This window comes from Carassius gibelio, chromosome A3 (assembly GCF_023724105.1).
Source record: "Carassius gibelio isolate Cgi1373 ecotype wild population from Czech Republic chromosome A3, carGib1.2-hapl.c, whole genome shotgun sequence".
NCBI lineage: Eukaryota > Metazoa > Chordata > Actinopteri > Cypriniformes > Cyprinidae > Carassius > Carassius gibelio.
In genome coordinates, this window is record NC_068373.1 from 12264678 (window position 1) to 12287242 (window position 22565).

At 38.7% G+C, this 22565-nt stretch overlaps 2 protein-coding genes across 2 annotated transcripts; both read left to right on the forward strand.

Moving 5' to 3' along the window:
- The first annotated feature begins 257 nt into the window (after positions 1-257).
- fam117aa (family with sequence similarity 117 member Aa) lies at positions 258-13096 on the forward strand. Its single transcript, XM_052543919.1, has 8 exons — positions 258-763; positions 4092-4240; positions 8311-8406; positions 9413-9532; positions 10067-10183; positions 10275-10401; positions 10650-10803; positions 11226-13096. The coding sequence occupies exons 1-8, from the start codon at positions 640-642 to the stop codon at positions 11491-11493; spliced, it is 1155 nt and encodes a 384-aa protein (XP_052399879.1). The 5' UTR covers positions 258-639; the 3' UTR covers positions 11494-13096.
- A 395-nt stretch (positions 13097-13491) lies between these two features.
- Positions 13492-21174, forward strand: slc35b1 (solute carrier family 35 member B1). Its single transcript, XM_052543932.1, has 9 exons — positions 13492-14296; positions 15804-15907; positions 16066-16196; positions 16275-16305; positions 17027-17187; positions 18306-18432; positions 19858-19964; positions 20052-20205; positions 20358-21174. Exons 1-9 carry the CDS (start codon positions 14175-14177, stop codon positions 20408-20410), a joined length of 990 nt encoding a protein of 329 aa, XP_052399892.1. The 5' UTR covers positions 13492-14174; the 3' UTR covers positions 20411-21174.
- Positions 21175-22565: the final 1391 nt, after the last annotated feature.

The following is a 22565-nucleotide window of genomic DNA, read 5'->3' on the forward strand; positions in this document are numbered from 1 at the left end:
GTAATATAATCCAGGATTGCCTCAACAAACACGTTTCTTCAGTTAGGATACTAATCAGCACGCATTGTGCTGCTCACCGCTGATGGGAGAACTCTGGAAAGTATGAATTTTAATTAAGTGGGAGGGTATAGTCGCACTGAGACCCGCCCCTAACAGATCGATGCTGCCAACGACCAATGGGGTGTGAGTAGTATTTTTCAGCAGCCAATCAGAGTGGAAACATGTGTTTAGACGCTGTGCACTGCTCTTTATCCGACACGAGTGTGTAGGTTGGTTGTTGTCAGATTGTGCACTGAAGAATTGGCAGCAGCCCATATACAATGTAGTTCTTTACTAGGCTAAGTGGAATTAGCCGTTTAGGACTGCTCATAGAAATTAATATGTTTTTTCAGCCAGAAAAACAATTATAAAATAAAATAACGCATTTTATTAAAGTAATTCGTTTGGGAAAACTTAACTATCATCACAAAAGAAAGTAGCTCATAAGCTAGCGAGTGTGCTAAAGCAAAAGTATTTGCACACAAACTTTATTTTTTGACTGCTAATCGGACGGAAACCTCTGCTGGAGTATCAGCTCTAGGAGTTTGCGAGACTGGTGAACTTTTTAAAGACTTTTGAAAGCACAAAGCGACGGTGGGGATGTCGTGTCGGAATGGAGTGGCCCGGGTGGTTAACGTTAATCAAGGACTGCAGCCCCTCCGAGCCACGGTCCCGTTTCAGCTCCAGAACCGTCCAGCACCGCGCTGCAAAGACACCAGGACAGGTAAAGACCACTAGAAACACGGAGAAGCACTTTATAAAGCCATGGGGTTCATTTACTGGTATACCCAACTGTCCTGTCCATTCTAACGCTACTTCTTAGTTAGGTGTAGTAATAATAATATTGATCATATTAATATTCTGAATGGATAATCTGCGGAAGTCCTGTTATTTAGCTGCTCTTTTCGTGCCTTGGGTGCAACCGTGTTCAAGAAATGTTCCCACAGCAGTGAACGACCCCCACCTCATTCCCTACATGTTTTCATGGCCCTGGTGCTCACAAAGCATGGCATGGGAAGTGAATAAACATAGCACGTCTGTCTATTAAGTCACTTTTGATGTCTCTTTAAGATGTTATTGTTTGGTTGCAGTATTTTATAATCTCTCATCACTGTCTTGGCATGGTCAGCACATAAACAGTGTGTGTCCAGTGCTCAGGGGGTCTGCTTTGCTTCATCTCAAATAATCTGCAGGCACCATCAGGAAAAACAAATCACAGCTGTCACATTACTGCGACCTGTTGATGTACACGAATATGTCAAATTTGGAAACAGTTCTTGCATTGTTTTTGTGCTTCTCACAGAGATCTCTGGTATAAATGCAGGTTTACTATCGTAGATCAGGGCAGGGGTCTTTAACCTTTTTCAGGCCCCTTTTGTTGGTAGAGAGACAAAGCAGGGACCCACGGTTAAATAATCTGTAAATTTGAGTTTTACATATTAAACGTGGTCAATAGTAATGTGTATGGTACAATGTTAATGTATTTACATACTGTATGTTGGTTATGTTTCAAATCCTTTAATTTGATCCTTATTGATTGACAGAGTTGTACACTTACACATTGCATTTTATTTATTTAATACAGTTTATTATGATAATTTTTTTGTATTTAGACTGACATTGAAAACCTCTGTCTTGTATTATTGGCAAAACAGCTCCACTGGAATAAAGAAAAAAGATTTAGAATAAATTTTTTAACCAAGATGAAATTTTGAGGGAGAAAAACTGAATTAATGGTTTCGTACAAAACGCATTACAATATGTTTTATTTACAACTTTTTGTCTCTTAGTGTGACATTTTTCATAGGTGTCAGGCTGCCTCTGGTATTTTCCATCGGCATATTGTCAGGTTTTCTCAACTAAGTGAGAATACTTTGAAAAGTCTTGTCTTTAGTTTTAGGACAATACGTGGATCACAAAGGCCCATTGATTCTGAGTGCAACTAGATCTTCACAAGTAGAGGAGGTCTTCCACATGGCAGTCTAAAAACAGGATAGACTGACCAAAATAACTTTTTTTATTGTAAATTAACCAAGGCAGTAAACAGCAAATCCCTCTGGTCTCTTAACATTTGTGCTGTTGCTCAGTAAGTCACGTGTGCAGCCCACACAAAACGGGGCAGAAATCTCCACAAACTTCCACAGAACTGAAACACCAGTCATACAAGAAGTTCTGCACATCCCCTTCTCACATTTTGGGTGTTGATTAAGCATTTAGACTCACTGGCAGAATATGAGTATAGTATTTGCAGCTTCAAATCAGTACTGAAAAAGTTCTAATATTTATTTTTCCTGGTCTGATCATGAGCGATCTGTTTAATGAAAGAAAAATAAATGAGCTTGAGCTTCTTTAGCCATCACTGAATTTGGCACAATATCATGGTATGCGTTTCTGTCCTGTGGTTGCGCAAAGGAGCACACAAGCGGTGGCCAGAGGTTTGGCTGAGTTTAACTTTAGTCCTTTTGCCAGTATGCGTATTTTTATATCCTTCCCACTATGCTTGCATGAGGAGGATATGATTTTGAACTATGCAGCTCATTGGCTGTTTTCATCAGGACAAGAACACATCTATGTCACATTTCCACCCAAATTCCATTTACACGAAAAAAACAAAACCTGTTTGGGGGCAAATCCAGACTTTTAAGACGTTTTGCATTCATGCACATTTAAGTACATTTGCACCTGATTCTCATTAACATAAATGGGTTAAATGTGACCTGGATTTGTTTTTGTGAGGTTACCTTACATAAACACTCTTGCACCTTATCAGACAAAAACCATACGTATTCCTCAACCCTTACAATATCACCGTCTCATTCACATAGTCACCCAACCTGCTTGATACCACTCCCTTTCACAGTCACAAAATGGACAAAAAAGTCTCCGTACTAGACAAGTGTGCCTTGTTTAACACCCACCAGTAAACGTTCACCGTCCCAAACCCTTAGAGCCCAGGGGCTGGGAGGAGGTGAATGAATCCAGGAAGGACCTGACAATGTTGGAGATCAGGTGTACCATTATTAGTTCCTATGACATTATCAACGCACTGAAGTAATTAACTCGTGTACGTGTGGGAAATGATCCTCTGAAGTATTTTTTTGGCAAGAGACTGATAACTAACTTGTCTGCTGTGTGTTGATGAAGCACCAGGATGTTCAGCATCCGTTACGACAACAGCGTCTATTTATAACGAGTCTTTCATGCATGGACTGTGTTTCAGCATGCCAGCTCACGGAAAAGATTATTATACATAAACATAATCAGAAACATATGTTAATGTCAAAGATGTAGGCACATAGATTAGAGCAAATGCTCATGGGACACTGGTCTCGTTCTCTCTTTTTGGCAGGTTTTGGTAATTCAGTGTATCTGTTTCCAGTGTAATCAACTGAATCAACGATGAGAGGTCAAAGGTGTTCACTTCCATCTCATTCATCACACTGTTTTTGAGCCGTTTTAAGCCATTGGTACTTTCATTTCAATTAAGCACACTTCTCTCCTGATTCTCATCACTGGAATAGAGAAAAAGTAATGCAAAATAAATTATTACATTATTTAAATTTGAAGTATTTAAACATCATTATAATTTTTTTCATATATAAATTACGTTATTGTGATTTTATTTTTGGTTTTAAATTGGCTTTGTCTGAAGTGGAATACTACTTTATCCTTATCCTTTACTGTCATATTCACTATAGATTGCAATATGTTATCTAAAAATGTTATAAACTGCATACATTTCCAACAGTAGTATGCTAATTCATGTGAGGGGCATCCACTATTCTTACAGGAAGAAATTAGATTTTTGTAACACAGTTCCATGTTAAAATGTTGTATCTTTTGTCAGTGCAATCAAACAAATCAAAAAGGAGAAAGTTAAATGAGTTCACTATTTGCTTATTGGTCACACTCTAAATGAGCAAAATGCATTGTGGAGTAGAGTATTGCATGCTACGTGTTTATTTTATCTTGTTTTTTTTATTGTTGAATCCATTTATTATTTTAAAAACATCTCACAGTTTTCCTTCTCTCACTCTGTCCTCTCTTTGTAGCCGAGTACAAGACGAAAGGTCGGCCGCCGAAGCCAACCTTACGACGGACATTGTCTCTGGACACACTGGTGGGACCGTACCTTCAGGGAAACTGGCCTAGAGACCCAGAGTATCAGCCTGTTACCTGTGTCAATGACAAGGCCACACAGGTGAGATCCTACCCACACAATTTTTCGTGAACTATTCCTTTTAACACAGGTACTGAGGTGTCAATAGCAAACAAAGGAGATCCTGTCTGACCATGTGGACTGGAGACTTTACTACTCAGTGAGGAGTTAAACAAACCATTGGTTTGATCTGCCTTATATGACACACATATAGAATTATGGTGAGCGTGAATTCACCAAGTAAAACATGTTCTTGGATCAACATCCTTGTTGATCAGGAATGTCATTCCAATCAACCATTAAGAGTTGAGATATAACTTTTCAGGAAATATCTGTTTTAGGCTTACAATCAGGGTTAGGTGCTTCTACACCTTTGTTAATCAGCTATCATTTCCCTCTGATTTTAGGAATAAATTATGGCTAGGGTTGGGGCTGTGCAAAAAATCGAATGCGATTTTCATGCGTATCTCATCAGTAAAGACGCTCCTGTAATTAGAAGTATATCTCCAGCATGTGCATTCAGATCAGGGTTGCCAGGTTTTCACAACAAATCCTGCCCAGTTGCTTCTCAAAACTAGTCCAAAACTAGCCCAATCGCACTTCCAGGAGTTTCCCCAAAGAATTGCTTCTTGGGGTTAAAATATACGTTTTTTGGCAGGGTTGCCTTGATAAAATTTGCATTTTAGGGGCTAAATATCACATTATTGGTATTGGGGTTGCTTCAAACCATGGACATGAAACACAACCGCAGACTTGGCAACACTGGTTCAGGTGGAGTGGCAGTTACTACACAGAGCCGTACCGACAACTAACACAAAATCGCTTTCAAAATCGACAAAGAATCGCCTGCGATTTAATATCGATATTGTGTAGATTGTCAGTGAATTACGGCTCTGTGTAGTAAATGGTTGTTTTTCATGTCCGCGGGTCTTAGCAACAATTCCAATAACGTGATATTTAGCCCCTAAAATGCAAATTTTATCAAGGCAACCCTGCCAAAAAGCATATATTTTAACCCCGGGAAGCAATTTTTTGGAAACCTCCTGGAAGCACGATTGGGCTAGTTCTGGACTAGTTTTGAGAAGCAACTGGGCAGGATTTATTGTTAAAACCTAACAACCCTGATCTGAGCGCACATGCTGGAGATATACTTCTAATTACAGGAGCGTCTTTACTGATGAGATGCGCATGAAAATCGCATTAAATTTTTTTGCACAGCCCTAGCTAGGGTTAGGTTTAGGGGTAGGGATTAAGTCTGTATTTTTGGACCGTAATGTTGATCCAGGATCAACAAAAGATGTTGATCCAGGAACATGTCTTTCTTACTTGGCAAAATCACTCTGACCATAGAATTATACACAGCTGTTTTAACATTTGTGTTATTTGCAAAGCATAATTCTGAAATGGTCAGAGTACATAGTGTTTGTTTAGGAAATCTAAAATCAAGCAGTTACTAATGAAAGATCTTGGCTTTGGGGAGAAGGAGTTTGGCAGGTAATGGAAGGAGTTTAGGAAAAGTCAGCCTGGAACGGCAGCCATATTGTTTTTTCCAAATGGTTTCCATATGAGTTCCTGGAGCACCGCTCCTACATGCCTTCTGAGGTTTGCTATATTCAGTCAAACACACAAGTTGAAAGTCTCTCTGCTGGGGCTGTTCATTTTGATTTAGCTTCTTCATTTGTTAAAGGTTTTCCTCTGTTAAAATAATTAATTTAGTAAGAAAATGTCATACTATGGTTGTACTTTTGTTTTTTTTTCACCCAACTGTTTGTGCCGCGCTGCTTATTAATGAGAGTTGTGCAGTTATTATTTCTAAGCAATCAGACATGAGGATATCTCAGAAAGGATAATGAAAAAGTCCCAAAGATTTTTAGGAAGGAGTTTCTGAGCCCATCCAGTCCTAGACATCCAACGCAATTTGATTCCGATACGCAAGCTCTTGATTGGTTGTTTTTTTGTTTTTTGTGGTATTTGGTTCTACTGTTCAGAATTTTCGGGGTTCAAAAGATTTTCTGCCAGAAATTAATATCTTTATTCTACACTGATGTATTACATTTATCAAAAGTGGAAGTAAAGTCATGGATCATGTCACAAAAGATTTTGAATTCAATTAAATGAGTATTTTTCTTTTTATTTCAGTTTCCACAAAAAATATTAAGCAGCACAACTGTTTGCAACAGAATGATTTCTGAAGGATCAGTGTGATGCTGAAACTGCTGAAACTTCAGCTTTGCCATCACAGGAATAATTTAAATTTAAATTATATTCAAATAGATATTTTAAATTGTACAAATATTTCTCATTACTACTGAATCTATTGAATTTTGATCAAATAAAAGCAGCCTTAATGAGCATAAAAGACTTGAACATTAGTGTATTTAATTTACAATCCATTGTGATCACGTAAAAGAATTTCTCTCTCTCTGGTAATGCTGTGAATTGCACCACTGGAAAAAAAATAACTGTTCTATTGAGCTATTTCATAAGAGCCATGTCTTTGTGGAAGTGCATAGCAATGCAACTGGGAAACTACCATTATTTGTTCTTGAAAATGGTAGTTTTATTTATTAGACTAGACATGTAGTTATAACTGCATCAAACCGCCTTGTTGGTTTGCTGATTTGTGGGAGCAGTAGTTTGTTTGGTCATCGCTTCCTTATAGATGCTACATCCATGCCTACTGTGCCTCTCAGCAGGTGATCTGCTATGCTTTCACTGATAACCGGTCACCCAAAAAAGGTTTAGTTTAACTTGACTTTCATAGTGACCGACCCCCTCCACCCCTGCAACACACACACACATACACACACACGCACACACACACACAATGCACAAGCAAACCCCCACTCACATCCTACTTTATTATCTTTGTTACATCATGCATTTCTTCCTTGATGAACAAATGCAACCCAATTTTCTAGTGGACATTCAACAGTTAACAACTGTACAGTTTCAACACACTCTCAACAGTCTGCCCATCCCCCATTTGACCTCCCGTCCGGTCCACTTGAGCGCAGACGGGGGACTTCTGAAACTTTAGCCAGCATCTAGTGTGCTGCGCATACAGACCCTCAAACTCAATGTCCGTTTATAGGCCTAATCCCACGGCAGCCTGATGTGGGCGGGCGGGCAGACGGGTGTCCAGGCAGAAAGGAATAAGGGCCGAATTTATATTTAAATCAACCCTGCCCCCACTGGGCCATGTGAAACCTGTAGCCACTATAGAGACACTGTTAGTCCTGATCTTGTTCTCCAGGGGCTGGAGGTGATGACATCTTTTAATATGGCTCTCTTCAACTGCATGTTGTTGCATTAGCATCCCAACTGCACAAGATATTTGTGACCCCTGGCAGGGACAGGGATGGAAGACACATCAGGAGGACACTTTTGGGGTTACGATAAGCTCTGAGATGGAGCTCCGTGATTGGGTCTCTTGGAAAATAATGGTTTGGTGTTTGGCGAAATAGTGTGCACTAGCTGGGCTCCCACTTCTTTTCAGAGTCGGCTCAGTGAGGCCTGGGACTGTAGGACGGGGGTATCATGACTGTATGCATGTGTCTGTCTGTGTCAGTGCACTTGAGGACAGACACGCTTGTGTTTTTTCCTCTAAATCTTTGAAATGTGGTGCAGCAGTGTCAGTGGTTTCTATCATGCACGTCTCCGCACAGCTGTGTGTGTGTTTGGGCGTGTCTTTGTGTTGCAGGTGTGTCACATTTTCTGTCCCATATTCAAATGCGTTTAGTGAGGCGTGGAAGTAGCTTTCACTTCCATTTGTGACAAACAGAAAAACATGTCAACACTTGACGAGTGGGGTTCATCACTCTCACAAACGGATGCTTAGGTATGAACTGGAACCACGTTTTAGGGAGGGGTGTGTCATCGGCTGTCTTGTGTTTGGTGGAAAGCACTGGATTACTTTATGTAAAGTCTGCGGGTGTTTGGGATAGGAGGTATTGAGTGAGGGGAGGTTCAGTTTGGATTACCCTGAATGAAATTGAGCTTTGATGTATCGCTGAGGAAGCATTGTGGGTGTGAGCTTTTGAAAGTCCAGGATCTTTAAAACAATGTCACTTGGAAAGTCAAATGTAAGCTTGTTTTCTTTCTTTTCTTAGACTCCCAGTTCCTGGATAGAGGAGACTCGGGGGCGGAGAGGCGGCAGCGGTCACAAGCGTTCGGCATCATGGGGTAGTGCTGAACACCTCAGAGAGGTAAGTACTTGATGTTGGCTGGATAAAAGACACGCAGTAGTATTACTAAAAGAAAGTACACTACCAGTAAAATGTTTTTGAATGGTAAAATTTGTAATCTACGATGACTACGATGATTTTCAGGATTATTTAAGAATCAGCTGTAAAGAAAGTTCAAAAGAACTGCATTTATTTGAAATAGAGTTCTTTTATAACTTTAGAAATATATTCAGTGTCACTATTGATCCATTTAAGGTTATAAAGGGAGTTATTTATACTTAAGTAGTTGGATTCTCATGCTAAACATTGCCAAAGTAAACATAAAACTGAGTATTTCTGTGTCACCTACACTCCTTCAGGATTCGTATAAGATTCAGAAGGTTTTTTATCAATCATGGCCCTTTATGATGTCAAGAAGGGTGGATTTCCTTATATGGTCAATTCTCCCAGAAGAGCGTGCGAACATTAACCAGAGTGAGAGCAAGAGCGCGCCGTCATGCTTCATCCTGGTTGACTTGCTTGAGAAGAATGTCTCCAGAAAAGTGTGTTTTTGGATGTGAGGGAAAGATAACATCGTTCAGCTACTCAAGATTAACATGAGATTGGCAGAAACTGTGTGTGTTATGTAATCTTTAATGTGTCTTTTAAAAAAAAATTTTTTGAACAGTACTGTACCATTAAGTGATATAAAATTATTTAAATTACTGATAAAGGAATACTGGTCCAATCAGCCACAATTGCTTAGAAATATAATATCAACTTAAATAAACTTTATTCATTATTCATATTATTCCGGGCCACTCTGTCCCATCCATTTTTAGGAACCAATCTGTGCCGATTTTCATACTAACTCGTTTTACTTCTGTGGTACCTTAGCTGCTTTTTACAAGTGCATCCACAGAGAATACACGACTTTAAACCGTTATAACCTTTATTATAGATCAGCATAAAAGGCATAGCAGTTTCTCCTCTGCTTTGAACCTTATAAGTTTACATCTGATGCTACAACTCTATTTCTCTCCTTCAGGTTGCTAAACTTCGCCAGTCCTTACAGAAACGCTCCAGACATGCACCTCCTGCCATGGACTGTGACCAGACACACCAACACATACACAACAGCCAAACACACTCGCCTGGAAGTACACAGGTAAACAAGAATCTACACACAAACAATGTATAAATGCATTTTGACCAGCTTGTTAATTTACAGTAGTGATACATCAAGAGAAAGCCTGGGGGCATTTATAAAGGTTGTGCTTGTTTATGAGCAGTGATTAGGAGCTAAGTCTCTCAGGTTGGCCCACATCTCACTAGCAACAGAGATTTAAAAACAGAGCCGCTTTACTTGGATGGTGTCAGCGAGCTACAGCCATTGATATGGTGAAAACACACAGCTGGTTATGTGCCAGTGGCTCTCTTTGTACAGTAGTATATTTAGAGGTGACAATATGCATAAATCTACCGGCACTGAATGCTATGCATGTTTATTATATTACATAAATGTGTAAACATACAGGTCATGTGTTCAGGTTACGTTTAACTGCAAAACACACACACACACACACACCTATAGATGCACACAGAGAGACCTATAAACCAGTTAGTGTACAAGTTTAAGCTAGAAGAAAAAAAACAACCACACACACATAAATGTATATCTGATAGTCGTGTGTGTGTGCAGACGATGCCTCTGATTCCACTGAGCCGATTGGCCCCCCGACTGAGACGCAGTGTTGAAGGACTGAACCTGGAGCTGGAGGGAGTCTTTGTGTCTGAAACGGCAAAGGAACAGCACAAAGTCAGTGTGTATTTGTTTTGCATGCGTGTTTCTGATGTACACTTTCAGAATCACAATCCTCTGAAACCCGTCTGATTTTGTGTGTGCTTAGATTCTGGATGTACCTGATGGCCACAGAGCCCCCGTCCCAGCTCAAAGGTACAGCAGCGCTTCACAGAGCGACCCTTCTCCTGCCCAGCTGTCCCCTTCACACTCTCCCTGCCCCATCACAGACACTGGTCAGTATATGTATAAACACAGAAACAGACTTTATAAAGTCTGTATTTCATGTTCCATGTCTAATTGAGACAAGAAAGCCATAGATGGATGTCTAACGGTTAAAAAAATAGCACATACCAAACTTGCTCTTAGGTACATCATTCATATTTTATCAACACGTGAGAGGAAGGTCTGTGTGAAACTGTTAATTGTATAATATGCTTTTGGCTAACAACTGTGTTTATCTGTCTGCGTGTGTTGTGTTTAGATACGGTTCTGTGCGGACCGCTCTGTTCGTCTTCCTCCCCTCCTCTATGTATTTCTGAGCCATCATCATCTTCTCCTCGTCCCAACAAGACGTACGTCTTTCAGAGAGAACCTCCAGAGGGCTGCGAGAGAGTACGTGTGTCTGAAGAAGCCATGTAAGTTTAGCACAAACACAAACTGTTGTATGTGTTAGGAAATAGACATAAAACTAACACTTCAGGGACCAATTCTCACTAGTTGCTTATTAGCATGCATGTTACTAGCACACATCAATGCTTTATTCTGCATGACCATATTTTAGATCGCTTAATCCATTCCATACCTAAACTTAACTAATTAACTTACTAACTATTAATAGGCAGCAACTTAAGAGTTTATTTGAGGCAAAAGTCGTAGTTATTAGTGAGACCTGGTCTCCAAAAGTGTGACCTATAAAACATATTGAATAGGGATGTCAGCACATAAATATAAAAAAGTATATACTATTATAACGATATACTATTATGACTTGAATACTAACATATGCTTATACATGTGCAGTTAATTTCATTAATTAATCAGTCAATCTCTTCTTCAGCCTTCTGTGTGATGGAAATGCTCCTTTTCAGCCGTCCTGTCCTGATCCTAACAAGGTGAATTTCACACCTCACGGTGGCTCCGCCTTCTGTCCTGTCAGTCTCCTGAAGCCCCTCCTCCCCTCAATGGACCTGTTATTTCGTGGCCTGTCTGTTTCACCCGTCACTGGCTGTTCGGCTCTAAGTGCTGCCCCCTGTCAGACTCCGGGACACGCTGTGGGTGGCTATTTGAGCGGCACCCTTCCGGACCCTACCACCACCTCTCTGTGAAATGAGGACATTCTTGATGAGGAAAGAAAACGAAAGATTGTTATACCTTAGTCCCATCTCATCGGCGACTTTGGCATTAAAGCTTCTCCAAAAGAAGAAATGCCATCCACGCGGTATCTGATTGGTTTTGATCGGCACAGAGACGGAAAAACATCATGAGGGGAAACTTTTTTTCATCTAAAACTATGGTGGACTCTCTCCAATGTGATTTGTCTGCGACCTTTTGACCTCAGGACACTCCACTTGGCACTTGTGATCATTTCTTTTCACGTTATAGCATTTAACTATTGCTATATTTTTTCACATTTCTATAAAACAATACCGATGACTATTCTTCATCTGTGCAAGAAAATATTTATAGCTTTGTCAGAAGAGTTATTCGGAGCATTCGCTATCATATTTTGTCTATCAGACGGATTATAAAACATATATGCTATAAGCCTGACCCACTGCATGATGGTTTTACAGAACTTGTTTCTTTATTCAGTATTTACAGACACCGGTCTTTACGGCATGCTGGACTTTTTACCAGCACAAAAGAGCCAGTAATAGACCAGAGTGTCTCTCATAAGCTGTTCATTACAGTGGCATTTCTTTTTAACGGCTGACCAAGGAGGGTTTTAAAGGCTGGGTTTTTTTGGTAGTTCACAAAATATACATTTAGACATCATTAAGCACTAGGTGTTTTAATGAATCTCACCAAATGTTCAGTGAAAAGCTATTATTCATAAAGTAATGTTACAGAGCTTGTCAAAAAATGTCCCGATCATATTTCACCACTAATAAAATTAAATAAAGAATACATTTGTATTAGGATTTTCATTGTGTCATAATTGTAGGTCAAGTAAGCACATGTTACTGTATTAAAGTTAAAAAGTAAATAAATATTTGTATATGTACGAATAAAATGGGTACGAAGATTATTTTTCAACTTTATCTTTTGAGTTTGGATTGAAATATGATGGGGATATTTTCTTAAAAGATGTTATGTGAGATTCACCGGTCCAGAGAAACAGTTTACAGTTGTAATTTAATAAGAGAAAAGCAGATGCCATTATTGCTTGTTTATTCTGAGGTCTTCATGTACTGCGTGTTAAATTTGGTATAAGACAAGAATACCGACGGGACCCCATTAAGGGTTTATTTCGCTACGCACTTGATAAGTGTGCTGTATGTTTTTCTGAGTTTCACTTCAGACTTGACTACTAATTTAACCCACAGTGGTCATATTGTTCAGTTCATTTGAGCATCAAGCTGTTCCACAAACACTCTACATAAGACACAAGCACGTTTGCTGCATTCAGGTACAATATGTGCAAATCATACAGAACGAGACTTCCAGCAAATTATTGTTTGCTGACATCTAAAGCACTGTTATTATCCTATATGCTTGCATGGATTGTCTCAGTCTTGGCATCATCCATTCAGTTTTTTTGTTTAAGTTCTCACTTGTTACCTTGTTGTGTAAGGGTGCTGTTTCATTGACATTGTTCTCAGATATTTTGTCTTGAGTACAATTATAGTACACCAAACTTGTTTTGTTCTATATATTGTACATTTATGTTACTCAGTTTTGGCTGCCATAAATGAAAAGCGCTGAGAATTAAGAGTGTGGTTTCTGTTCTGTATATCAGCTTCATAATTACGCATTCTTGAGCACAAGTTTTATCTATCTATCTATCTATCTATCTATCTATCTATCTATCTATCTATCTATCTATCTATCTATCTATCTATCTATCTATCTATCTAATATACATTCATGTGTGCCCGTTTAATATTTGCATGAATGAGGAACTATATGCCCCGCCCTCTTAAAGATTCCATCCCTGTGATTCGCTGCATGTCGTCAGCTTTTGCTTATTTGGACCAATCCAGCTAATACACATACCGCTACGTAAAAATCATAGCTGCTTATTTTCAAGAAAGGTCCCAGAGGTTTGTTGACGGGGACTTGTATCTAATGCCCAAATAAAGTTCAAGCCGCGTGCTGTTAGTGGTAGACAAAAACATAGATTGAGCAGAAAACCTGAGCTGTGAGGGAAGTCAACGCGATTTAACAAATAAAGACATGTTCGTGGCGTAATACTGAATTTTAAATCCGTCTTCGATCCTGATAAAGTTACAGGCATATCAGCAGAGTACTTGGAGTTCCTCGGGTCCTTCTCCTCAAGTGTCATTTGACGCTTCAAACCAAAACATTTATTAGAGGATGCCCCAGCAGTAGTTATCATCTGCTGTTATTAAATGTCAAAAACATACCGTTAACTCAGCATCTCGAGTACAGAATTACTTTTGAGGCTTCCTCGCAATACCCGGAAACATAGGTACGCAGTTTTACCTGCATTCACTTAACTTACACCTCGTTATCAGGATGCGGATAACGTTATCTGTACACAGCTAGCGCGCGGTGCATTTACATGACTAAACTGTAAATAAAATAAAACACAAATAAACGTAGGATAGCAAGAGCGGGAGTTAAGTGTTAAACGAAGTGGGTTTAACACTATAGATGTGACATCGGAGGAAGAAGAGCCTCATCGTCAGAGCAGAAAATCTAGAGTCGCGTCATCATTTCCGGGCTCCCGGTCATCGCCGGTAGAGTGGATCGGGACGCAGGAGCGCGGGGGACAGGGAGCGGAGCGGTGTCCGTGTCCATACCGAGACTGCGGGACGACAGCATGGCCGCCGGGAAGGCAGCGAGCACACCGTCTCTCTGGCAGAACGAGCGGCTCCGGTTCATCGTGTGCTTCTGCGGGGTGTTCGTCTGTTATTTCTACTACGGGATACTGCAGGAGACGATGTGAGTTCAACACAGCACTGCGTAGACACAGATTGATTTAACCAGATATTAAATATCTGCATTTCTTCTTCCATTCATTGAAGTTATTAATGCACTAGATTAATCTCTGCCCGTGTGTTAGCTACAGTAAATTAAGTTAAAGAGGAAATTTTTCTTCGCTATTTCACCTTGCTAGTTGACACTTTCTGCATTCTGTCCAGGAAATTAAGTATATTATGGTAAAGATGTGTAGTCTTACAGCTCACATGTCAGTCTCTTTCAGAGATAGAGCAATGTTTTATCACACGCTGTTGTTTTATTGTTCTCTATAAATGGCCAGCTGCTTTAGCGTATATTCATTGAAACCAGTGGTTCTCAGCCTTTTTGACTTCAAGGCCCCTCTTTGTCCAGAAATATATTTGCATAGTAAGTGCCTTCTGCCTTCACATATTAGTGTTTTTTATGATTATATTAATATAAATAACAAAAAAAAAAAAAAAAAGTCAAGACATATTCGGCCCCCGGTAAAAAAACAACAAAAAAAACACTGCTGTAAACTAGCTAGTATCTGCTAGCATGATATAATGTGATATAGTATTAGTGTAATTACTAATAAGTTCTCAAAGAATCTCAATTGCAGTTTTGTTAGTAACTCTTCATTAGATACTAGTCAGAAGTTCCACAATGCATTAATTTCGCATGTTCTCCAGCTGATTCTGGAACCTTTACAGATTTTCCTAGTGATTGATTATTCACTTGTCACTTGTGCTTGTATGAGTATTTACACTGTCCTATCAATCCCAGTTGTTAGGTGCTTGTAACATTTATTATCTTACTCGTCGTTACAAGCTTTTTTTTTTTAAATTGTGTGAGAATGACAGTTTTAGAGTTCAATTGAAAATCTTAATAGTAAGATTAATTAAAATTTTACTACAGGGATCTAGAATGAGACCGTAGTGTGTAATAAATACGCAACCGGTGTCTATTCAGTTAGAACTAGACCAACTGGATTAAAGTCTATTTGTTATATTTAAAAGGACTAGGAGGAAACCACAGAATAAGTAGTAAGTGATGAGTTTTAAAACCAAAATGTGAACCAGCAACCAGACTGGAATGTATATTGATTAGAAGTGAATAGATGAATCTGAACCACAGCGGTCATAGCCAAGACCATGTCAGCAAACAAGTTTCAGTTTTTTCTTTTATGTGTCTTTAAGTAACACAAACCCAAGCACAATGTCTTTGTCCTTTTGAAATCTGGGCATAGTTTCTCACATGAACAAGCAGTGTATTATTATTGTTTTTAATTTTTTTTTTTTTAGATTTTTAACCTCCAGGCGCACTGTTTCGAACCTCCATAGATGAGTCGACCTGTCAGCACCAAATAGTTTTAATCAATCAAGCGCTTAAATTAGTCGCTGCTGTAAACAAACAATTTCTTCCCCAGCCTCTGTTGGTTATTTTAACCTCCACACAGCTGTTTCCTTCAGTCCCATAATTCAGTGCCTCTGTATTCTGTTTAATCCAGCACGCGAGGAGACTACAGCCACGCGGGGAAGAAGGAGCAGTTTCGTTACGCCATCACACTAGTCTTCATCCAGTGTATCATCAACTCCGCTTTCGCCAGACTCTGTGAGTCAAACCTGCATATGTTCTGATTCCATGTGTGGAGATCATGTGTGTGTCGTAGTGACTGTGTGGCATCATGTTATGGCTCCTCTTTTTTTCATATAAATGCTGCTGCAGGTGTTTATAGTCCTAATGTCCTGCTCTCTATTTTGTGTTTGTAGTGATTCAGGTTTTTGAGAGCTCAAAGCAGGACCACACGAGAAGCTGGCTGTATGGCATGTGCTCTCTGTCTTACCTGGGTGCCATGGTGTCCAGTAACTCGGCCCTGCAGTATGTCAACTACCCCACACAGGTCTGCACAGCTCTCTACTCACGTGTCCCTGTTTCTGCTCTCCACAACATCACGCTCATGAGTCTTTGTTCTTTCTAGGTGTTGGGGAAATCTTGTAAACCGATTCCAGGTGAGCATCTTTATCTGTTTTAGTCCCACAGACACCGCTCTCGTGTTTCAGGAAACAATGTGGAACATGCTGGGCTTGTTTTACTGTAGTTCACATTCAGAACACACACACACACACACACACACACACACACAGGCTTTAGGGATATTATTCAGTTTAATTTGTTCATACACTTCATAAAAGTTTAAAGGGTTACTCCACCCCAGAATGAAAATGTAGTCATTTAATCACTTTACCTCCATGTCGTTCCAAACCCATAAAAGCTTTGTTCGTCTTCAGGAACACTATTGAAGATATTTTGGATGAGGCTTGTGACTGTCCCATAGATGCCAAGTAAATAACCGTGTCAAGGTCCGGGAAAGTATATCAGAATAGTCCATCTCCCATCAGTGATTCCACCGTAACGTTATGAAGTGATGAGAATACTTTTTGTACACGAAGAAAACAAAAATAATGACTTTATTCAACAATTCATCTCCTCTGTTTCTCTCCTCTTCACCGTAGCGCCATTTTTGAGATTATAAGCTGAACGCAGACAGCGTACGCTCTTCTATCGGCATGTTCCCATATGGCTATATTTTTTGGCTTATGTTTGTTGGCCATATGGCAGACTCTTCTCTTTGTCCTTGCATATTCCTTTCAACCACCCAACAGAAACGTCTGCAGATTGATGGTGTTGGTCATGTCTTCTCACTGTGCTTTTCTCCCCTTGGCTCCACAGTGATGATTTTGGGTGTCACAATCCTAAGGAAGAAATATCCCATGGCGAAGTATCTCTGTGTGTTTCTAATTGTCACCGGGGTCGCTCTCTTCCTCTACAAACCCAACAAAGGCTCCAGCACATCAGATGAACACATGTCTGGTTTTGGAGAGATGCTACTGGTAGGTCTCTCTTTTAACCTGTTAAATGTCACCGTCCCGTATACGGGACGCCTAAATTTACTTCAATATATTACAATTATATCCTAATCTAATCATGACAAACTATATATCGTTGGAAAGGTCTAAGACTCCTAAATAGATATTTGACCATGTTTTGTTGTTAAAAATTATGAAGGAACAGTAAAAGATTAATTTATAAAAAGAGTGCACCTCAAAACATATACATCATAACAGGAGTTCTGACCTTTGTCACAAAAAATCTACTCCGCTTCCTTTTTCCCTATCACATGTTTTAGTAATCATCATAAATTATATATCATTTGAAAGCTTATATACTCCAAATTCATCTTATGAAAACCATTTTGAAATCGGACACTGCGTTACCATGGAAATCATACTTTAAAATCTTTTAGCGTGGTCCTCCCCCTTAGTGGGAGGGGTCATATTCCAAATATATTACGGTCTTTTAGAATCAAAACTTTTCATAATCTTGACAAAATACATATCGTTGGAAAGGTCTGAGTCTCAAGATTCCATATTTGGTGGTTATTTTGTCATAGACATAATATTGAGAGAGAAATTGATACATTTGTGACAAACAAATGCATCCAAAAAATTCAATGGAGTTTCAATGGCCCCCGGTGGCTTTTTGTGGTATAACACCTAAACAAAATTGCATATGAACCTACATTTTTTTTATATCAACTTCAAATTTGGAACACAACTTATTTAGACATTTTATAGCAATTTTGGATTAAAACATATTTTATAAAATATTTATTTTATATAAAATATAATAAAAATAAAATAATAAATGTATTTACAGTAAATTTAAACTTCTATAACTTTTTTATGCTTTCATTTTTTTTAAATGATTTCACTTCTGCAATAATCTGCAGATTGTCTTCTTTAAAAAGAGACCAACCTTTGGTCTGTATTCAAAAGCGTTTATGAATTATAACAATTTAAGTGTGAATAGTGTACTTTCACGTGTATGTTAAAAAATGGGGGTGACAGTTAAAAGGTTAAAGTATTTGGTTCTCTAACTTGTATACCATTTCCTGTTGTCTTGTTAAGGCAGATCTGATGTGTGTGTGTGTGTGTGTGTGTGACTGTAGCTGCTGTCTCTGACTCTGGATGGGCTGACCGGTGTAGCTCAGGACCACATGAAGGCACGGTACCAGACAGGAGCCAATCACATGATGCTGAACATCAACATGTGGTCCACTCTGGTCCTCGGAATAAGTGAGTTCAAAAAGAGAGGCCTATTAAATTATAGGAACACTCGCACTTCATTAGTCAAAATACTGGTTATTAAAGATAAAAGAATACGTTTATCACTTGAATGTAAGAACAGAGGACATATACTGGCTTTACTGACCCTTTGATCTGAGTGATATAGTAGAAAAGTCAATAAATATATATTTTTTTAATGACTTCTGCATATGAGATTAAGAAAAAATAAAGTTGAATTTATTTCTGTGAATCATTTCTAATAATGCACTTCAGTGAATCATTTAAAAAGTTCATTCATATCATCACTCAAAAGTGTTCCTGGAAGTCACTGTGTGGCCGTTATTAAAGTGTTTTAGCTATAAATACAGTACAGTTTAAACGTTTTGGGTCAGTAAGATGAAAAAATGAATAGTTTTATTTAGCATTGATACAGTAAAGTGACAGTGAAGATATTTATTATGGTGCGAAATATTGATACATTTAAAATAAATGCTGTTCTCTTGAACTTTCAATTAACCTTTAATAAAAAAAATTTAAAAAGCTATAAACCCTAAAAGTATCCGTTTCCATAAAAATATTAAGCAGCACGACTGTTTTCATTATTTACCTTATTAATAATTATAAAAAATGTTTGTTGCGCACAAAATCATTGTATCAGAATGATTTCTGAAGGATCATGTGACACTGAAGATTCGAGTAAAGATGCTGAAAATCCAGCTTTGTCAGCTATTTTAAATACTATCAGCCTGGGTGACCATAAGACTTGTTTCAAAAACCTTACCAACTCCAGAATTTTGAACAATTTTGCCATGTTGGTGCGTAAAATGAATTGAATTTCATTTTGGTATTCGTGTAGTGAAAATCAGTGTTGAAAACATGCCATGATTATTTTTTTTAATCAGATTTCCTTTTCTCTATTTTACGCATTCCCTTAAACATTTATAATCTACTAAGCAAAAATGACTGTTTGGTTGAAATTGTTGCCTCTGTCTTTTAACCCATTTCAGAGCAAATGTATACATATTTAGATATCATTTATAGTTCCTCCTAGTTTTTGTATCAAGTGCTTGTGTTCGTGTTTAGTTTCATCATGGTCAGTGTATTTTCCTCCAGCAGGGGGAGCTCTGGTTCTATGGTTAGTGTTGCTGCTGATGTTATTATTTCAGACCTGACAGAAGCAACCCTTCTGATCTCCAGCAGCTGTTCAGTCTGTCTTCCTCCGCTCTGAAAGGCATCTGTTCCTCACTTTTAATCTTTAATCTCATCACACATGCAGCAAACTTCCTTCCTCCCAAATCTCTCATTATGAAACCAGAGCCGTCCTGTGGTGCTCTCTTAAGTTATCAGAAATAATGACAAGTTTTTGTAAAGTTTCTCTTTTAACTATAAAAGAGTCCAAAATGAAGTTCTGTCTCGCTGTGTATTTCTGCATAGCTGTGCTTTGGACAGGGGAGGTGTGGGAGTTTTTGTCATTTGCTGACCGCTATCCTGGCATCATCTATAATATCCTCCTGTTTGGTATCACTAGCGCTCTTGGACAGGTAGGTTTGTTGTTTGAATAATAATAATTATTCATGAGAATGAGGTGATAATGCAGGGTTTTATTTTCCTCATCCTTCTTCTCTTAGACTTTCATCTTCATGACTGTGGTGTATTTTGGGCCGCTCACCTGTTCCATCATCACAACCACACGGAAGTTCTTCACCATCCTGGGGTCTGTGCTGCTGTTTGGGAACATCATCAACCCTATGCAGTGGTTTGGTACCATCCTCGTCTTCCTCGGTGAGTGATATTGTAATACACACGCACACAAACACTAGGATTCAAAAAGCACTCTCTTAAGCTCACCAAGTCTGCATCTAAAATACAGTAAGATTGTGAAATGGTGAACAGCTGTATAATAAGCTCCACCATTACTGTGCTCTGTCTTTCAGGCCTTGGACTGGATGCCAAATTTGGAAAGTCTCCTAAGAAGACGACATACTGAAGACTGGAACCCTGTGTGCGCCTGCGTTTGAACCCCTGAAACAAACATAGACATTTACTCTAAAACCTTTACCACACTAACTTCATCATTGGTGTACTTAAGAGATGACGTTTTAGCACTCAAAATATTGTTATGCTGATGTTTGGAACATTTAATTATGGGATATATTTCCCCATCATTTTGCAAAATGGTATCCTTGGAAACAGAGGAACAGTGCTAATGTGTGTCTGTGCCTAATCGTAATCTGTCATGCTCATATGACAAAATCGAAAATATAAAGGTTGGATAAAGATCCAATTTAAGACTGTAGTCTATAAAATGTAGACACACCACAGTTGATTGTACTTCCTTGAAAGACTCCCTCCAGCGAGGCAACGACTGAATTTTGTAACTACCCCAATTCATACTTTTGACACATTTCTATAAATACCTCCTAGACATATGAGAAGTAAAGGGAGTTCACACATGTGGTCTGACTTAATTGTAGTCTTAATTTAGGCTGTAAATTGTTAAATGTCTCATCGTCATTGCATTCCCCAGGAAGTGTGTGTGTATGTAATGCACAAACATCTGTATAGATGAAATATTTGTCAAAATATGGCTTTTTCATACCAGATGTCATATTTATATTCATGTTTCGTGTGTTGTTTGAAGTCAGCAAAACCAATGTTTAGAATGTTTACTTCTTTCTGACTATATATATATATATCTGCATTATAATTACTATCTTTATTCCAGAATAAAATTGGAGTTTTGTAGATTAATTCTACTCTGCATCTTAATGGAACGATCTGTTTGGAATCATAACACGTGTTTAAACTCAATCATGTTCCTAGAAGATTCCGTTGACCTGTTGTCATCGGGGAACTGTCTGCCAGAATCATCTTCTCTCTCCGTTTGGGGAGAGAAAAACAACCACATGACATTAAACACACAGCCTGGGCATGAATGTGTTTGTGGGGTGTCCGTTTAGGTGCCTTGCAAACACTGCTTCCTGAAGCTTCGCCACCTTTGCGAATCATTTTACATTCTATGAATCCTTGAGCCAGTGGTTTTAATTATTTCTGAACAGTTTCACTAATTCATTTTAATGACACGTTTTTGTATTATAAAAAGGATGAGTTGTAGCTCTCAGTACCTTATCTTAATTAGTCAAGCTCTCTATGAAACAAACACAAGTCCTAAAAATGTATAAAATAAATAACACACATATAAAGACACTTCATATTTAATATTCATGGTATTAGATGATTTGGTAATTGTATTTAATAGGTTCAACTTCCAATTAAATATTTGCTATTGTTTTTTTGTAATTGGTGTTTTTATAGACATTTGAGCAGTTTTTTGTTGCATTTCTGCGAGTCTGCTTCTGATTCTTGGTTCTGGAATCGATTCCTCACTGTTGTTTTCGACTCTCTTTAGATTCTTTCTTTTTTTAGATTGAAGGAATCTAATCTCACATTGATGACTGCAGGAAAGGTCGTAGAATGTATCCTTCTCATAATATGAAGCTTTATTTGTAAAAAAAAAAAAAGATAGGCTACGTAAATTGTAATTTTGTCTGCTCTGCCCGTGAAATTAGTCATAGCCCACAGCTCAGCAGGTACATGCGTTTATCGCTTGAATTAAACAAGACATGCAAGTTCACATTGTAATAAGATCAAGTTCACAAGACACTCGATGACGTCATGATCCATTCTGCCGTTCTGCGCTCAAAATTGGCGAAATCGAGGAATCGGTTATTTTTGGAATCGACTCCCAGCCCTACATTTGAAGGCTTGTTGCAGTGGTAGTACTTAACTACAGAGCCCCGCAAATTAAATGCGGACAAAAATATCTTGACCATGAACTAAGAATTCTCCACATCTTTAGACCAGGCACGTGCAGAGGGAGGGGGGGCGTTGGGTGCCTGAGCACCTGCCCCTTTGGTGCCCAAAGTGCCCTTTTGTCAAAGCAAAATTTCCTCTAATTTTTTTTTTTTTTTTTGTTATAACGTTTCCTTTTGTGAATGCCTGCTCATGCCCAATCTAAATATTAGTAAAATTTTGAATAATAATTTAGCCGTCAATAAGCTGACCAACGTGATGACCTTTGACCTGACGAAGACGACCTCCTCATCCGACTGGGATGATTCGTCACGCTGCAGCGCATTTTT